The sequence below is a fragment of the Exophiala xenobiotica genome (genome assembly GCF_000835505.1).
Source record: "Exophiala xenobiotica strain CBS 118157 unplaced genomic scaffold supercont1.6, whole genome shotgun sequence".
In the NCBI taxonomy this organism is placed as follows: Eukaryota; Fungi; Ascomycota; class Eurotiomycetes; order Chaetothyriales; family Herpotrichiellaceae; genus Exophiala; species Exophiala xenobiotica.
The window spans coordinates 190,257-206,891 of record NW_013562489.1 but is presented as its reverse complement, the minus strand read 5'-3'; the positions used below and the strand labels follow the sequence as shown (position 1 = coordinate 206,891).

The window sequence follows — 16,635 nt, the reverse complement described above, 5'->3', positions numbered from 1 at the left end:
TTCGACTCGATGTGTCAAGCTTAAACCATGATCCTCAATTTTGTTTAGCCTTGCATCTCACCCTAGCGTTGCACCCACCTATGCACGCCCGGTGAGCTCTATTCTCTTGTTGCTTTTGGCTTGGGCATGGCTGGTCCCGCGAGCTCTTCTACCCTGACTGATAGCTATGCTTGCTATAGCTGATTTGTCTTTTTGGAGCACGCATCTTCCCGCACAATACGGAATTCGACAAGCTTTAAGACCTGAGGCTGTCATCACATTCTTGTCCTTTACTAAACCTCCCGTGCGGAACCTCGGCGAGTCTACATCTCTCAGTCGCCTATTTCAGTTACTGAATCATACGACGATGCCCAAACGGCCGTTAATTGTGGAGGAGCATCTGGCAGTCCCAATGGTGGTCTTTCGAAGGCCCTGTCACCCAGCACCGAAGGCGTTTTTCAGTTGACATCAATAATGACCAGGGCGTGCACATAGCCTAAAAAAGCCCCGCTGCTGGCATTTTGCCGTTCTCTGAAGGCCATTTGCAATGATCGGCACTACGGACCATGATAAGTGGTGCCAGTATTACGTGGGCACGCATGGGCAACAAGCGGAGGGACTCTCACATGCATCCCGGCCGGCTTTTACGCACACGAGGGGTACGATCTCGGCGAAAGAAGAAATCATCCCTAGAGCGCGTAGGTGCTGAGGTATTTAATTATGCATCTCGCGAACTTAAGCATCATGAGGCGTCCATCATTGGCCTCGCCGTACTTCCTTTCAGGTCGGTTGGAGCCAGCCACGGTGGCGGCCAGGGATAGTGTAACTGCCTTCAGAACGGAAGCGGGGAGAATAGCTCTTGCAGCAAAAGGAACAATTCCAACCATCGGCCATACAACCAAACCAATAATGACCCAAGCGGCCAAGGTTCCGGAACTTTAGATGATGGACCGTTATGGCTATTCCCACGCCAGCTCGTCCACTGTGCGTACGCGGCAGCTGCTCATGGGCAAAGCAACAAGTCTCGTGGCTCATGATGTTCCAATCATTCTTCCATGCACTTACCGGAGGTATCTATACCTTGGTGTAATGGTGGCCAGCCGATAAAAAATGGCCGGTGATGCCGTGCCTGAAGTGGCCCGAGAGCCGATAAGGCTGAGTGGAAAAACCAACACTGCTCCTCTGAATCGACTAATAATAACTGGTCGTCGCTCACTCATGTCCTGCGTCCGCAATGTCGCAAGCAAGCCACATGTTTTTAGCCTCGACCTAGCCTTCAAAGGCCAACTCGTGCAGCCGGGCCCGCGGACCGTTGTAGATCGCCTATTATTTGTCCTTGAATGCACATCATTTTCGTTATCGCTTAACCAGCTTTGGCAAGCTTCCAAACCTCAACTGCAACATTCCCACGCAAAAACACCATGGCGACGTCTCAGCGAGCTGTTTCGACTGTCAGTAGACGCCTGATAGCAACATGTGCAACAGCATGCCGCCTCCAATTCCCGGCTTCGCAGCTGCGGCGATCCTACTTCTCCATTCATCACCCTGATCGTCCTCCGTTCCCTGAGACCCAAGATAAAATCCTTGCCGCTGCGATCGCCCGCGTGCCGGAATATGGATTCACGGAAGAATCACTGGTGTTGGGTGCTATAGATGTGGGCTATCTCGATGTGACTGTCCAGCTATTCCCGCGCGGCGTTTCCGACCTAATCCATTACCATCTTGTCACGCAAAGACTCGCATTGAAGCACAATGTACAATTCCCAGAGGGTATTCACTTAGGGTTGGGAGCCAAGATCAGAACTTTGGTAATGGCACGGTTAAGAGCAAACGCGGATATAATTCATCAATGGCAAGGAGTAAGAATGAAATGAACATGCGCCGATGTGAAGAGTAACCATTGACGCCCTTTTACAGGCACTTGGACATATGTCCCTCCTTGGAAACATACCAGCCTCCCTACAAGAACTTAACGCTCTGTCCGATGAAATATGGTATCTCGCGGGTGACACCGCGGTCGACTTTTCCTGGTACACCAAACGGGCATCATTATCCGCAGTCTATGCCAGCTCAGAAATGTTCATGACCACAGATAAAACGCAGGATTTTGCAGCTACTGAAGAGTTCCTGAATCGTAGACTGGAAGATGCACAAAACGTGGGAAGCACCGCAGGTGGCTTCTCGCAGTATGTCGGATTCTGGGCTGGCAATACTATCAACGCCGCGAGATCTTGGGGAATGAAGGTGTGACCTACTGTCAATACTCACTACCGCGAAGGTAACGGGACTGATATGGTCGACGGAGATCTCATACTTCCTACGGTCAAAGATTCCTGGGTCTTTGAAGAGGAGACACACTCATTCCAGCCTTCCCTATATCACAACTGGGCCGGAGTCCCGTACTCAGGATGACTACGGCTGTTGCTCATCGCCGTGAATAACAGTTCGAATATGGCCCAATTGAGCGATCCATCCTATCAATCTACACTTTTACATGGAAGGGAAGTACTGCGGCACCTCTTTCCAAATGACCACATCATGAGATGAGAATGACTGTGCCGTCAAACAGTCCACCGCTTCGCCAAAGCTCTGAGCGCAGCCGATATGTTGTCCACAGCCAAAAACTGATTTTCAGAGACCTGTCAACCTCGATCAACCAGTCAATTGGTGTCTTTTGCATCGCTTCAGGCACTTTGTTGCAAGCTCTCGGGCAGCACGGCCTTGACTATGCGGCCAAGTCGATGGCGTCGCAAGCATTGAGGCATTCTGGCATGGGGCCGGTTGCCTCTAGCGTCACCATAGGCTGATACAAAATCCTGGGGTTTGAGAGCATGGGCTCAAAAAATCTCGGAGTGGGCGTATTGGGTCGTTGAGGTGTATGTGTCCAGAGTCCTTGTCGGCCCGAAAGCCTCTCAAGCAGACATTCACTACTTGTGAGCCTTTATACCGCAACCTCTTTGGGGCTTGTATACTATGGAAGGGTAGAACGGGTGCCAAAAAAATTTGCTGATAAAGTCGTGAAGTACTCCAGCCTCAACATGCGTGCGGTGAAGCATTTCGCGTCTTGTGCAAGGCTCGATTAAGGCAGCTTCGTCCCGACTCGAAGTATGCTAGAAATCTTACATAGAAATGGACAAGACCTGGTATCGTGGTAAAGCCAGAACTCGAATCTGCTGTTCGAGTGATCAAAGGTTGTGCTGCTGAAAACCAGCCTCCTATAGGACCAAACGTCCGCCAGAGTCCCACCCTCTGTATCCTACAGCCCCGAGCCACTCATTCACGCACCACACCAGGTAGCCAGATGTTCATATTGCTCATTTAGTGTCATATCAGCTACCAACATGCAAGCCTCACCATCTAAAGCCCGGGCTGAAGCCCTCGAATCCCACTCGTGGTCGCTAGTTCTGACGTGGCTTTCAACGCTGTGTCATCCGTCACCAATCCCGTCGTTCGAGCGCGATGCTACCACGCTCAAAGCCTTGCAGAAACTCATGACCGAGAACATTGCCGCAGAGAAGTGGAGAGACCTGCTGTTTCTAGCACAGATTGAGGGACTGGCCTTCCATCAGCAAGAACGCCTCCATCACGGCACAAGCTCCGAAAACGAGGCGGAATCTCTTCTTCATCTCCTTGCCCTTTCGCTCCCGGCATCATCGAAACCTTCACTTGACTCTCTGTCGGCCTCAGCAGTCTTGCTAGGCTGCTTCCACTCAGCTACGCTACAGACGTCAATTCTGGAGAGTCTACAGTCCCAGATCCTCAGCCTTCCAGGCCAAACCTTCGCGCTTGCAACACACCTTTCGTGCATCGACAGTCTCAACTCCAATATCCGAGAAGAGATCAGCCAATTCCAACGAACTCTTTCTGGTGCCTCGTCCTCTATTGGCCAACGTCGAGATCGTCTCGTGACGGATTCGGACGCGACCTCACTTTCACCACCCCGGACCCCAATTACGTCCACCTTTCCGACCGACGACAACGACGATGACGGTGAGGTTGGCATCAGGGAATCCTACTCAAGGCTACATGCCCAGACTCTTCGATATCAGCTCGAAACTAAGCAACTCATGCTGAAGTGCGCCGAATATACCGACCGCATTGCTGCGCTGGAGCGACAAATTTCATCCCGCAACGCCGGCTCGGACCGTCCGACCCTGGCCGACGTAGCTTCTAAACAGACGCTCATTGACCAGAAGAAACGTCAAGTCGAGACGCTTGAGATGAAGATCCTGGAGTTCCATGGACTACCACCCGACATTGACGCCAGTCGGGCGGAAGTTCAACGAGCGCAAGTGGAGTTGGACGAGCTGAAGAGGCGGAGGGAGGAGCTATTTGAGCGACTGAGCTCATAAGAAATGCTAATATTCGGTAAATTCATGGTCACTCTCGATCACCAGTCTCAAGGAGAGTGCAAAGCAGGCCAAAGAAAAACATGCCAGAGCTCTTCTGATTTCGCTACCTTGCTTTGCGCGAATACCTCTAGCGCTATTGCCGTGTCTAAACTCAAATAACTGGCATAGAACTCGATTCCTCAGGTGCCTGGTGTCAAAACACAATGCTGATCGTAGTTATACAAATCCTGGCCGAGATTCGCTTCGCACCGATATCAAACAACCGTGCCTAATCGCCCTCTTTTCAAAGGCGTCGATTTTTCCTCCTGCCTCGCTCTCTTCCTCGTCGCAACGATCTTATCTCTCTCCGCCTTGGCAGCAAGATACTTCTCCGTATGAGCGAGCGGCTGTCCATCTCGTCCTCGCACAACAGTATCTGGAAGAACGGGAGGTTGGGTGAAGAACAAGACACGGCCTTCGTCGTCCTGGGGAAACCGGTCACGGATGTGTTTAGGTATGGACTCATTGGCGATGTTTGAAAGAACATACACTTCAGCGCCGCGTTGATCCTGCATGTGCGTGGAGTATTGATTGTATGCTGTCGTCTGTGGCAATTGTGGACGGTTGTAAGCTTGCGAAGGTGTTGCGGCAGTATAATTGGTTGGGTGTGCTGCAGTCAGGCTTGGTTGAGGGTGCAGTTGTTGTCTGGCAGCAAAGGGCAGTGGTTGCTGGGCAGAAGGTGTCTGTGACACCGTCGCGGCCTGGATGTGAGGAGGTTGTGATTGCGGATATGAAGTTTGCCGGGAGTAGGACGGTGGAGCTGGAGAGATTGATTGTGGTTGGTATGAGGCCACTTGAGGGGTGAGTGATGGCCGTGATGGTTGAGGCTGTAATTTTGTCGCGCTGATGCTGGGTGTCCGATCGATGCTCGGTCGCACGATTGGTTGTGTCGACATGGTGCTGACGGAGGGTTGACGGATTGGTTGTGGAGGTGTTGGAGGTGGCGGCGGTGTTGGTTCAGGCGGTGGTGATTGCTAGAAAGAGAAGGTTAGCGAGTGAGTCAAAAAGAGCAAACACAACTCATCGATAGAGGAGCATGTGCGCCCAGTGGCGCAGCCGTGGTAAACATGTTTTGAAACTTACATTTTCGTCTCGAGGATGTTTGTGAATAGCACCAACGATAGGCGGCGCGTTAGGATGCCCCCATTGAGGTGATGAGATCTCATCTGTCTCTTTCATATCATCCTTCAACAGATGCTTCAGTGGACTAGGAACCTTCTTGATTCTTCGAGGTTGCTCGAAGAGGTCCATCTCATAATCTTTGTCCCTGACTTCATCAGGTAGACAACTGGCCCACGTCTTGATTTTGTTGAACCTATGCTTTTCTTCGTTGTAGCGTGCCTCGCAGACGTAGACTTCTTTGCTTGGGTCAACATCTCGGGGTCGACCACGACTGTATCTCGTGACAAACATGACAAAACACCGATCAACGACTTCCTCGATTTTGTGATCTCGATATTGACCTGTCTTCACAACCTCGTTAGGGAAGAAGTGCTTCTCGTATTGATGCACGGTCTGCTCGGGTCGATAATACCAGCATGCGTTGATCCATTTCTGACCTTCGGGGTCTTCCCAAGTTCGATAAATCTGGGCCACGATCGGTTTTGTCACATCATTGGGATTCGAGATGTGGATCCAGTCCCCAACTTTCCAGAGTTCGTTCTTGTACAAGATGCCCGATGGCAATGGTCGCCTTCCGTCTTCCATAAGATACTCATCATCTGGCTTTGCTTTTTCAATCTCAAGAAGTTTATGTGCTTCAGCCTGCATTTCTACCGCATCGTTGTAGATTTCGCTCCCCTCTTCATTGAACTGTTTTGCGTTGTTGTAAAGCAAGTCAATGTCTTTCATGAACTGTTCCAAAGACTGATACTTCTTCCGCTTGGACTTCTTCTTGATGGTGTCGAGCGCGACGGGGTCTTTGATGGCCACGAAATATGCCGGATACTCCGCTTTGTCAGGTAATCGTTCGAAATGGCGTATCTTCACATTTCCAGCTTTGTCCTTGAGCTTGCGAAGGCCTTTCAGTACGGCCTTGATCCTGGCTTCCATTGGTGTGTCAACTTTAGGAGGCCGTCCTCGTCGCTTTCGAACGTCGGCATCATCCAGCTTCTCGTCGTCCTCACCACGGCTTTTGCGGCCAGAGAGACTGGGCCTGCCACCTCGTCGGCCCTTTCTTCTCCGCCGATCCTCATCCGATTCGTGCGCTTCAGCATCCTCGTCCTCGTCTTCTTCTTCACCATCATCCTCGTTGTCTTCATCCTCCTCCGAGACAGGATCTGGTTCCGGCGTAGCATACGGGATCTCGCCGAGGTCTGGAAATACCGTCTCTTCTTCCTTGGCCAGCCCTTCATTGACCAACTTCTGCAGTTCCTCCTTGAATACATCCTGCAGTACAAGCACGTCGCGCACAGGGCCTGAGTTTGGAAGATTGTATACTTGTGCATTATGGACGATCAGAGCAAAGTCTCGAACGAATTCCGGAATGCCTGTGTATTGCTTTCTCTGTATCTTGCCCTTAAGTGTACTGAGTGCGGCGGGTTCCTTGATTATTTCGTGGTAGTCCGGTAGGTTTCGTCGATTGGGGATGCGCCTGAACAGCACAGAAGGATAATGCTCACTAAGTACGTCAGCACAGTAGTCAGCCTAGAGGTACGGTGGACATACTCGTCGCCCTTCACTTTGATCTTATAGTTGGTTAGGGTTTCGGTGATGTTTCTGAGAGCTTTGTATTGTTCGTTTGACACGCCTGGTTCTTCACCAGTAGCCCCATCTTCGTCCGCTTCTGCATCATCATCATCATCATCATCGCACTTCTCTTCGGCGGCATCCTCCTGCTTTACTTCGGTTTCCACTTCGATGGACTGTACTGGTACCGGCGTCGCAGGCTCGACAGTCGGGGTGTCCGCCATGTTTCCGATCTTCCTCACAACTGAAGCCTCACAATCGGTCACGAAAAGTACGCATGTCAAGATTTGACAAGGTGTAGACGCAGCGTCGCAAGAAATGCAGGTCTGCTATGCGATCGCGACGTGACTTGGTCTGCACAATTATGGGCGCGACAAAACCCGCCTTTGCATGACTCGTGCGCAGCTTTTATGTGAATTGAGTTGCAAAGGTGGCAAGGCTGCATGACTCGCGTGATAGATGTGCCCGGCACCCAGCCCGGTGGATTTTCGCAGCTTGCCAGCTGACTAAACGACCCAGTACCGACTGTTGACCTGCGCGGTGGCTGCCAGGAGACCACGGATTTATTCAATGCAAACAACGCAAGACAGGCCGCTTCCCAAATAAATCTCCCGGGTCAGAGACAAAGGCGACACCAATTGAACCCAAGGACCGAGTCTCTTCCATCCCAGACCACTTCTTTCTACGTGGCGAACAGCTCTTAGATGACACATCCGGTAGTCGAGCTGTTCTCTCGAGCATCTCTGCAGACTTCTCCATCCTAACACAATACATCTCTTCTCGCAGTAGGATGAGGGTTCGGATCAGAGGCCCCTCGGGCAAATCGAGTACAGCCATGCTAGACGACAGCGCAACAATAGAAACCCTAAAGAAGACCATTACCACAGAGACGTCTCTATCGTCGTTCGAAGTCAAATATGGCTATCCGCCGAGGACGTTGGTGCTGGATCAATATCCAACTTCCAAACTCTTGTCAGATTTGGAGGTCAAACTCAATGGTGAACAGCTCATCGTCAATAACCTCGAGCCATCCAGTCGAAAAGATACTACTCAAAAGCCTCAGACATTCGAATTCTCCGGCGCAGAGAAAGGAACCCCTATCTTTGCAGCCGGTTCTTCGGGGGATGACAGCTTACCTTTGGCATCTTCAGGACAAGCAAAGGACCCGAAAATGCAAAAACCCTCATCTGCTCCCTTGTCGCTATCCAGAAAGGAAAACAAAGAGATGTCGGATCCCCCCGAAATCTTCATCCCAGACCTAGGTGGCAGTTTGGTCTTGCGTATCATGCCAGACGACAACTCATGCCTTTTCCGAGCAGTGGCAAGTGCAATCATGTCGAATCTAGACACAATGACGGAGTTGAGATCAATCATCGCGCAGACTATCCAGGCCAACCCGGATAAATACTCCAAAGCTGTCCTCGACAACAAAGATCCCGACACGTATTGCCGGTGGATACAAAGTGAGAATGCCTGGGGCGGACAAATTGAGCTCGACATCCTTAGCCAGCAGTTCGACGTCGAAATTTGCAGCATCGACGTCCAGACACTGAGGGTAGACAGATACAACGAGGGTGCTCCGCGCAGGTGTTTTCTGGTCTACTCGGGTATACATTACGACATTATCGCCTTGAGCTTGTTTGGAATGCCGCCAGAAGATGATGTGAAGCAATTCGAACAGCCACTCTCAGACGAAGTTCTCCCGCATGCGGTTGCTCTGTGCCAGAAACTTCAGGAAAGGCATTATTTCACGGATACTGCTGGTTTCACACTCAGATGCGGCGATTGTGGGGCGACTTGTGTCGGCGAAGCTGGCGCTACCCAGCATGCAGAAGCGACAGGACATTACAATTTTGGGGAATCATCATAGCACCCTCGTCTTTGATCTGTTACCCAGAACAATACCCGCTTGTCATACTTCGCAACGATTGGTTCATAGGCTGGTCATGCGTTCGGTGGAATGCAAAACCGGGCGGATTTGGAGTGAAGAATTGGAAGGATCTTGGATGTATATATTTTCAGATGCGGACTTGCATCCAGCCGTCTGGCCGAATATAGACTGGCAGAGACACCGTACAGAACATTCTTGCCTCGTCTATCCTATGGGCATCCTTGCAGACTTTGCCAAGCCGAATATCATCCACTTGGCCAACACCACTCCCCGGATTACACTTGATCAAACACGCTGTGGAGTCGCTGACTTGGGTGGACAGGCAGAAAGATGCTCATTACTTGCCTGTGTTCGCTTCTGAGACGAACTCATTCTGCTGCCTTTCGTACGAGACTGCGCTCTCCGATCACAGGTTCAGCCTACAAAGGAGGCGCGGATCAAATTCTTACAGGACTACTTACCTGGTATCTGGACCTTGTCGCAACATCATTTCCTAGTTGAAACATGCTGCTACGTCTGACTCGCTCAGCTCGCTTCGACCACTGGGTGCCTCATACTCTAGCTCTGCTATTTTGCGGATACTAGGCTTTATGGGGTAAAGGAACACTGGCCCCTCCTATGGATACGGCCATCCATTACCGAGGTCTATACCAGCCAGGGTACCGGTACATAAACCCTGGTTCAGTTCATCAGCTGCAGCGACTCGATCTGACTGTGTCCGGCCTCGCTACCTGTGACCTTACTTTATTCTGCACTGCTTCCCTTCGTCTGTCGGCATTTCAACTAACAACAGATACCCAACATGGCTTACCTGCAATCATGGCTAGATGTAAGTCTTCCCTGGCCATGGCACTGCTCCCGGTCTAACAATATGCAGCTGGAGAAGAGTATGGGTGGGCGAATGGTTCTGAAAGGCAGTGCCGAAGATATCAGGGCGCAGATTCAGCAGCTGATCCAAATTCTGCTGCCTCAGCTTCCACCACCTTCAGACGCCGTGGAAAGTAAGGATGGCGAGGTGGACGGCATAAAGTATCGTCTTTACACGCCCAAAGAAGCTTCGAAGCAGGGACCGCTCCCGGTGGCCATCTGGACACATGGCGGTGGATGGGCCACAGGCGATCTGAACACGGACGATCTCTTGTGTCGCATTGTTGCCGAGCATGCGCCATCGATCGTTGTCAACGTGGACTATCGTCTTGCCCCTGAGCACAAAGTGCCCACACAGCTTGAGGATACGTTGACGGTTTACAATTGGGTTAGAGCCTCTCGATGGCTAGCATGAGACCAGTGGTTGCTGACTGAAATAGGCCCGACAGAACGCAACATCATTCGGTGGCGACTTGAACAAGTTCTACAGCATTGGTGGCTCTGCTGGCGGTGGCTTGGCCTTGCAACTAGCAAACCGCATTGTTAGGGACCCTTCCAAACGGGACGGCATCAAGGGAGTCGCAGCGATTGTCCCCGTCACGCTTCACTTTGACTACGTACCTGAGGAGTATAAGTCGATGTTCACGGCTATCCAAGAGAACGAGAAGGACGTACCGATCATCGACAAGGAGTCGATGCGAAGCTTTTACACCTTCGCTGGCGTCGATCCCCGAGATAGTGACACCTTCACGGCTCTGGCTACAGACAACCACAAGAACTTCCCACCAGTGTACTTTGTCAGCTGTGAGAAAGATCCACTCAGAGACGACGCGTATGTGATGGAGGCTGCGTTGAAAAAGGCCGGGGTACCTACAAAGCATGATACTTACAAGGGTCTTCCTCACTATTTCTGGCTGTTCCCTTCCGTACCTGAGAGCCAGCAATTTGTCGGGAATCTGATTGGGGGTGTCAAGTGGTTGATCTCACAGATGTAGTCTATGATACAGTATTAGTACCTAGGTAGAAGAGCAGAATGTAGTCGAGCGTCATTATGGGTAGAAAATACTCAAGACTGGCACAGTCATTTAGTGAATGTCAAGAATTGGCGCCTGGGTGCCAGTCTCCTCCAACATGATGCCGGCTTCCTTTCTCCGCAGCCATGTCCTGAACGTCCCACATTATCCTCTCTTCCTTTTTCACATATGGCAACACCATATCTCAGCGGCCTCGATGGCTTCACATCTGGCACACTTGACAGCCCCGTCACACCGGGCGGCGACGGCGTCTCTGCGCGGCGCACGAATGCCCTGAGCACAAAACTCACCGGCGTGCTCTCCTCATCATACGCCGACTACGAGATCCGCGATGCCTTGCGCCTGCTCGATGCCCGCGGCGTGCACAATGACGAAGAAACGAGGCGCAATCTCAAACTCAATGCTCAAAAGGAAGTCATCGACTGCAATGCGAAAATTGTCGACGATTTCGGCCAGGTCGCAGAGGTACGTATCATCTCCTCCCTCCACTCCCCTCCCCTCCATTCTCTTGACTTACGCCGTATGTATCGTTCAGCAACTTCGCCGCGTCGGCTCTCTACTGTCCACCTTCAACGCAACATGCACTTCGATGCGCGAGCACATCATCGCCGCGAAACAGGAATCCGCACCCGTCCTTGACGAAGCAAGCACACTGATCTCTCGCAAACAAGAAACCGAGACAAAGCAAGCCCTCCTCGACGCCTTCACTACACACTTCCTCATTTCCAATGCCGACTTGACCGTCCTCACAAGCTCCGCTGAGCCCCTAGATGACCGCTTCTTCAGTATCCTCGACCGTGTCAAAACTATTCATCGTGACTGCGAGGCCCTACTCGGATACGATGGCGAGAACCAGCGCCTCGGTCTCGAGTTGATGGAGCAGACAGCAAGAAATTTGGATGCCGGGTTCAAAAAGCTGTACACCTGGATTCAGCACGAATTTAAGACGCTGGACCTCGAGGATCCGCATATCAGCACGGCGATCCGGCGTGCGTTGCGAGTACTAAGTGAGCGCCCAACGCTGTTTCAAAATTGCCTGGATTTCTTCGCCGAGGCGAGGCAGTCCACCCTCGCGGAGGCGTTCCATGCGGCGCTCACAGGCTCTGCGGGCGCAGCCAAGGCGATTGAATTCTCCACGCACGAGCCGCTGCGATACGTGGGCGATATGCTTGCTTGGGTGCACGCCGCGGGAGTGTCGGAGAAGGAGGCGCTCGAAGGTCTGTTCGTTGGTGATGCAGATGATATTTCGAAGGGGTTTTCGTCGCGAACGGATGATGAGCCATGGGCGAGGGTCCATGGGCGACGAAGGAGCGCATTCGAAGATGAGGGCGACGAGGGCGAGCGAGATCCTGTGTTCGACGGGCGAAAGGCTTTGGCCGAGCTTGTCTCTAGGAATCTGGCGTCTGTGTGCGAGACATTGCAGTCGCGGATTGATGTGTCAGTCCGGAGTAGCGGGGACCCGGTCCTGATGTTCAAGACCTTCAATCTACTCGACTTCTACAGAGGCATCTTCGACAAACTGCTTGGTTCGGAGTCTGCGTTGGGCAAGGTCATTCAAAGCTTGCAGTCTTCCACGCTCTCGCAATTCGAGGTGACGATGGAGGAAGAGACCACTGCCGCGACCATGGACAATACGCCGTCTAGCGATCTGAGTCCGCCCGTCTTCCTGGCTACGGCGTTGACCCAATTCTCAGAAGTCGCGCGAGCTCGAGGGCCTCAGATGACCGAGACGGAGTTGGAGCGTCTGTTTACTGCCATGCTCACGGGTCTATTGACGGCATGTGCCGAATCAGCGGCGCAGATTCCAGATGTCAGGCGCAGTAATATCTACAGGATCAATTATATGACGGCTCTGAAAACAAGTATGGCTGCCGTGTCGGCTCAGGTGCCCGTGGCGCAGACACCTCTCGAGAAGGCAGGCTTGGAGATACAATCACTCCGCGACCAGCTCGTTGAAATGCTCACCACATCGCTGTTGGAAGACTCTGGGATCAGAGACTTGATGCAGGAACTCGACACACGACGCAGCCACGAACCTCCGACCCGCAGGGCATGGCTAAACACAAATCTTGATGAAGCCGCACAACGATTGGACAATTTCTTGTCTTCGGCGCTGATGGATGCACAAGAGAGCTTGAAGAATCTTTTCGACCGGACACTGGCCCAAAATATAGTCTCCGAGGCAGTTGAGAGATTCTGCTCAGAATTCGACGAGCTGGAGGGCATGTTGGACATGGTCGATGCCGAATCCGGCGAGTTAGATGGAGAACGCTTCGAGGATGTCCCAGATCATGACACCTCATTGAGGGAACTGTACCCACGCACGGGAGCTGAAGTGAGAGCACTTCTAAGCTAATGACAACGACTTTGATGCTTCAAAGGACAGACATAGAAACTTTCAATAAACACCATATGGCAGTGACGGACGATTAGATGGATTCTTAAACTTGGACCTGGTGATATCGTTCTGCTCGCTGACTGCTAAGCATGTCTTTTATCGTGTGCAGCTTCCCCAATTCTGTATCTGCTCGAGAACGTGGCCGCTACATACTGCACCTGTTCATTCCCTGGCCACTCATACCCAAGGCGGGAGGTGGTTATTTACAGGACGCTCTCGGCTCCGGAGACTAATTTCTTGTTACATAGCTGACTTGTGGTCGGACATATGGGAACTCACCTGTCACCTGGGTCGGGTCTGGCTCGATAGCAACCTTTGAAACCTTGCCGTTCTCAGTGACAACAGCATAACGTTTGCTTCGCTTGTTGCCCAACAGTGGGGTAGCATCGAACTCGACATCCCAAGCTCGAGTGAACTCTCCAGCTGGATCAGCCAAGAAGCGGATGCCACTGACTTTGGAAGAGTCAAGATCCTTTGACCAAGCCTTCATGCTGCAAAGACAGTTAGCACTACTGGTGGATGTGCTCGGGTTAATCTTATATTCTTACACGAATGCATCATTGACTGAGACGACAAAGACCTTTCCAGCACTCTTGAGCTTGTCACTTGCAATGTAGCCAGGGATGTGTTGCTCGGAGCAGGAGGGAGAGAAAGCCGCGGGGACACCGATGACAACACCTTTGCCGGAAGCGAGCTCCTTGGAGAGGTTGACCTTGTTGCCGGGAGAATCCTCGAAGAGGTCAATGTTGGGGATGGCGTCGCCTTCTTTGACCTGCAATGGCACTATTGTGAGAATGAGAAGATTCAACAGAGGACGGCGGACGTACCATGATTGCTGGGGTTGAGGAAAAGGGTCTGATGAAAGGGGAAGTTCTTGCTTGACGAAGTGAAGAGGTGGTAGAGCGTAAGATGGATCGAGAGAACATGGTTCGAAGGATAATGAGATTTATTTATCACCAACAAAGATTTGAAATATGATGCAGGTGCGTTCTTTTCCTGTGAATTACGCATTGGACCACCATGGACCCTCCCAGAAAGCAACCTTGAATCATAATGCGGGGGAGCTTCCTCGCAACCAGTTGGAGGGGCTTCAGGCTTCCAAGATGCAAGGTACTCACTCAGGCTACGGGCATATGCAAGGCCACTGATCATACCTTCCGGACATGCTGCAGCTCTTGCTTATGTGCCTCACTAGCTCGCAGCCCTTTGGTGCATCGCCGCGGCCCTTGTTCGCGGCAAGACAACAACTTGAAGAGCCACATGTACTCCGTACCTACTGTTGGATAGTAGTCTGTTTGTCTCTCGTTAAGAGCTTGCCTTGTCCACGAGAAGTTGAGTAATTTGAAGATTAATATTGACTGTATACCACCAGACACCGACCACGGCTGCCTCAAATAATATGGATCCTCCTTCGATATGCCCTTCGATATGCACACGGGAGCTTCTGTGGGCTACGATTGGTCAGGCAAGGTCAATGAGTATTTGGAATCAGCGCAAACAACTAATCTGCAGGGACAAAGCGCCCATCTCCACAAGAAATGCTTCAATGCTCGCTTTCGCGCAGCACCAGGAGTTCGACCGCAGGAGGTAAAGCGTGTTGCTTTTGACTGCAAATCCACCCCGGAACATGTACCTCAACGAATTGGTCCGTGAGAGTGGACGAGCTTGTCAAGCTTCCTTTTTCCAATCGCTGTGGCTAGCAGCAACAGATCTGCTCGGCTCCGGGGTTGCCCCAGCCCTATCGTACCACTCAAGGTCCAGAACAGTTATCTCTGGCGCATGCGTGGTCTGGTAGGCACAAGCCTTTGGCAGCTCTACCGTTGGAGTCAGTACTTCAATCCCAAATTGAGCACAAACGTGTCTTCACCAAGCACTGAGAGTTTGAGAGCTGTCAGTCATCCCCGGTGTCAAAAATCCTCATGTCGTTAACCCCCTTGCGTCATGTACTATCTGAGTCATGACTTCTTGATTTCAGGAACAGCCGGAAAACAGCTTCCAGGACTGTTTTGGTCGAAGATTAATTCTGCTGTAACACGAGAGGAGCACCGCCACAAGGAAAGTAGTTAGTACTGTGGCTATACAGCATGTCCCTGGCGACTTACCGATCTGTCGGAAGCGAAGGGCCTTCAAAAGCATGCCTTGTGTTGCAGTCTTAAAGATATTTACGTACATAGTATTTATCAAGCTGCCAAAGAATGTGTGATGGAATCACCAAGGCACCACGCGGCGCGCTTCTTCGGCACTTGGAAAGCAAGCTTTGAACCGGAAACTGTCAGTCCTTGAACAATAGGTATGTGTATGGAGAAGAATTATGAAGCCATGGATGCCGGACTCAAGTTCTGGAATTTGACACGTTCGATCTTGCACTGCTGAGATGTTAGGATGACTCCTCCGGCACGGCTTGCCCAAATGGCTACAAAAAGGTGAATTAGCGCTTTTCGAGATAGCTGAAAGCTGGCAACTTCGTGGCTCGTGAAGATCAGAAAGGAATACGTTCTTCACATCCAGGACCGCCTGACCTGTCACGGCCAATCGCGAGGGCATCCCATTAGCGACGAATCATAATTGATCCGACCTTGTCTTGATGTCTCTTCGCCATGTCCGGGATCCCAAGCCTCATCATTAGTCTGGGAGCCCGGGTAGAGCTATGACCGCTTCGCCCTTGAGCGGTTGTCGCATCTGTCAATGGTTTCCTAGGACCAACCCTGATCAACCGAAAACGTCCTCAGGCAGCTCTTGGCTCCAGTCCATCCGCCAAACCGTCTACCATCCGGGTACTCGTACATGCGCGGCAACATGTCTCTCCGAGCTGAGAGGTCGGATGATGGCAATCGACGACTGGGCTTCGGTGGCTGCTTGGTTAGTCTGGCTTGGACTGAAGGAGGGAGGTGGCCTTGGTGGGATGTTTCCTCGGCTTCGGATCGACTCTCAATAACTGCATTGGGACTAAGAGGAAGGGCAAAAAGAGAGATCTCCAGCCTAATCGGTGGCAGATGCAACGCCGCTCTCGTCATTCTTTTACTGCTTGTGTTCCCCGAACGCCCCTTAAGCGACTCCCGGGAACGTCTTTAGCGAATACCTGGCTGTCCTTGGTACCGGGGTAAGCCAGGCAGATAGACGGAAGGATAACGCGAACATCGCCCAAAGACGACCGATCACAGAGCTTGCCGCAGAAACAGACGATCTGATCGAGAGATGCCCTATCAAAAGAGCATTTCCATAGCTAGCGTGGCCGCTTATGTGCCCTTAACCGATGGTTGGGCGGCCCCTTCTCGTACTCGCTGATGTTGCTGTCCCTATTGATGCCCGCTTGTGCCTCTGTCCGCCCTCTCCGGCGCCCACCGCCCACTTGTTGGAGCTGCTAATTGACCTAATTGACCCATGCTC

At 51.8% G+C, this 16,635-nt stretch overlaps 7 protein-coding genes across 7 annotated transcripts; 5 read left to right on the top strand and 2 right to left on the bottom strand.

Moving 5' to 3' along the window:
* The first annotated feature begins 1,226 nt into the window (after nucleotides 1-1,226).
* On the top strand, nucleotides 1,227-3,132 carry PV05_09365 (rpsU-divergently transcribed protein). Its single transcript, XM_013455696.1, has 2 exons — nucleotides 1,227-1,838; nucleotides 1,897-3,132. Exons 1-2 carry the CDS (start codon nucleotides 1,401-1,403, stop codon nucleotides 2,227-2,229), a joined length of 771 nt encoding a protein of 256 aa, XP_013311150.1. The 5' UTR covers nucleotides 1,227-1,400; the 3' UTR covers nucleotides 2,230-3,132.
* A 119-nt stretch (nucleotides 3,133-3,251) lies between these two features.
* PV05_09364 (uncharacterized protein) lies at nucleotides 3,252-4,736 on the top strand. The gene has a single exon (XM_013455695.1). The coding sequence runs from the start codon at nucleotides 3,321-3,323 to the stop codon at nucleotides 4,329-4,331; it is 1,011 nt and encodes a 336-aa protein (XP_013311149.1). The 5' UTR covers nucleotides 3,252-3,320; the 3' UTR covers nucleotides 4,332-4,736.
* PV05_09363 (uncharacterized protein) lies at nucleotides 4,348-7,403 on the bottom strand. Its single transcript, XM_013455694.1, has 3 exons — nucleotides 7,038-7,403; nucleotides 5,454-6,990; nucleotides 4,348-5,344 (listed from the first exon to the last, which is right to left on the bottom strand). The coding sequence occupies exons 1-3, from the start codon at nucleotides 7,280-7,282 to the stop codon at nucleotides 4,586-4,588; spliced, it is 2,541 nt and encodes an 846-aa protein (XP_013311148.1). The 5' UTR covers nucleotides 7,283-7,403; the 3' UTR covers nucleotides 4,348-4,585.
* A 178-nt stretch (nucleotides 7,404-7,581) lies between these two features.
* Nucleotides 7,582-9,392, top strand: PV05_09362 (uncharacterized protein). The gene has a single exon (XM_013455693.1). The coding sequence runs from the start codon at nucleotides 7,849-7,851 to the stop codon at nucleotides 8,926-8,928; it is 1,080 nt and encodes a 359-aa protein (XP_013311147.1). The 5' UTR covers nucleotides 7,582-7,848; the 3' UTR covers nucleotides 8,929-9,392.
* Nucleotides 9,393-9,549: 157 nt separating this feature from the next.
* Nucleotides 9,550-10,948, top strand: PV05_09361 (uncharacterized protein). The gene is made up of 3 exons (XM_013455692.1): nucleotides 9,550-9,778; nucleotides 9,827-10,204; nucleotides 10,257-10,948. The coding sequence occupies exons 1-3, from the start codon at nucleotides 9,752-9,754 to the stop codon at nucleotides 10,809-10,811; spliced, it is 960 nt and encodes a 319-aa protein (XP_013311146.1). The 5' UTR covers nucleotides 9,550-9,751; the 3' UTR covers nucleotides 10,812-10,948.
* A 48-nt stretch (nucleotides 10,949-10,996) lies between these two features.
* PV05_09360 (uncharacterized protein) lies at nucleotides 10,997-13,285 on the top strand. The gene is made up of 2 exons (XM_013455691.1): nucleotides 10,997-11,315; nucleotides 11,386-13,285. Exons 1-2 carry the CDS (start codon nucleotides 11,019-11,021, stop codon nucleotides 13,204-13,206), a joined length of 2,118 nt encoding a protein of 705 aa, XP_013311145.1. The 5' UTR covers nucleotides 10,997-11,018; the 3' UTR covers nucleotides 13,207-13,285.
* PV05_09359 (uncharacterized protein) lies at nucleotides 13,234-14,272 on the bottom strand. The gene is made up of 4 exons (XM_013455690.1): nucleotides 14,076-14,272; nucleotides 13,797-14,020; nucleotides 13,528-13,739; nucleotides 13,234-13,477 (listed from the first exon to the last, which is right to left on the bottom strand). Exons 1-4 carry the CDS (start codon nucleotides 14,172-14,174, stop codon nucleotides 13,452-13,454), a joined length of 561 nt encoding a protein of 186 aa, XP_013311144.1. The 5' UTR covers nucleotides 14,175-14,272; the 3' UTR covers nucleotides 13,234-13,451.
* Between the last annotated feature and the right edge of the window lie 2,363 nt (nucleotides 14,273-16,635).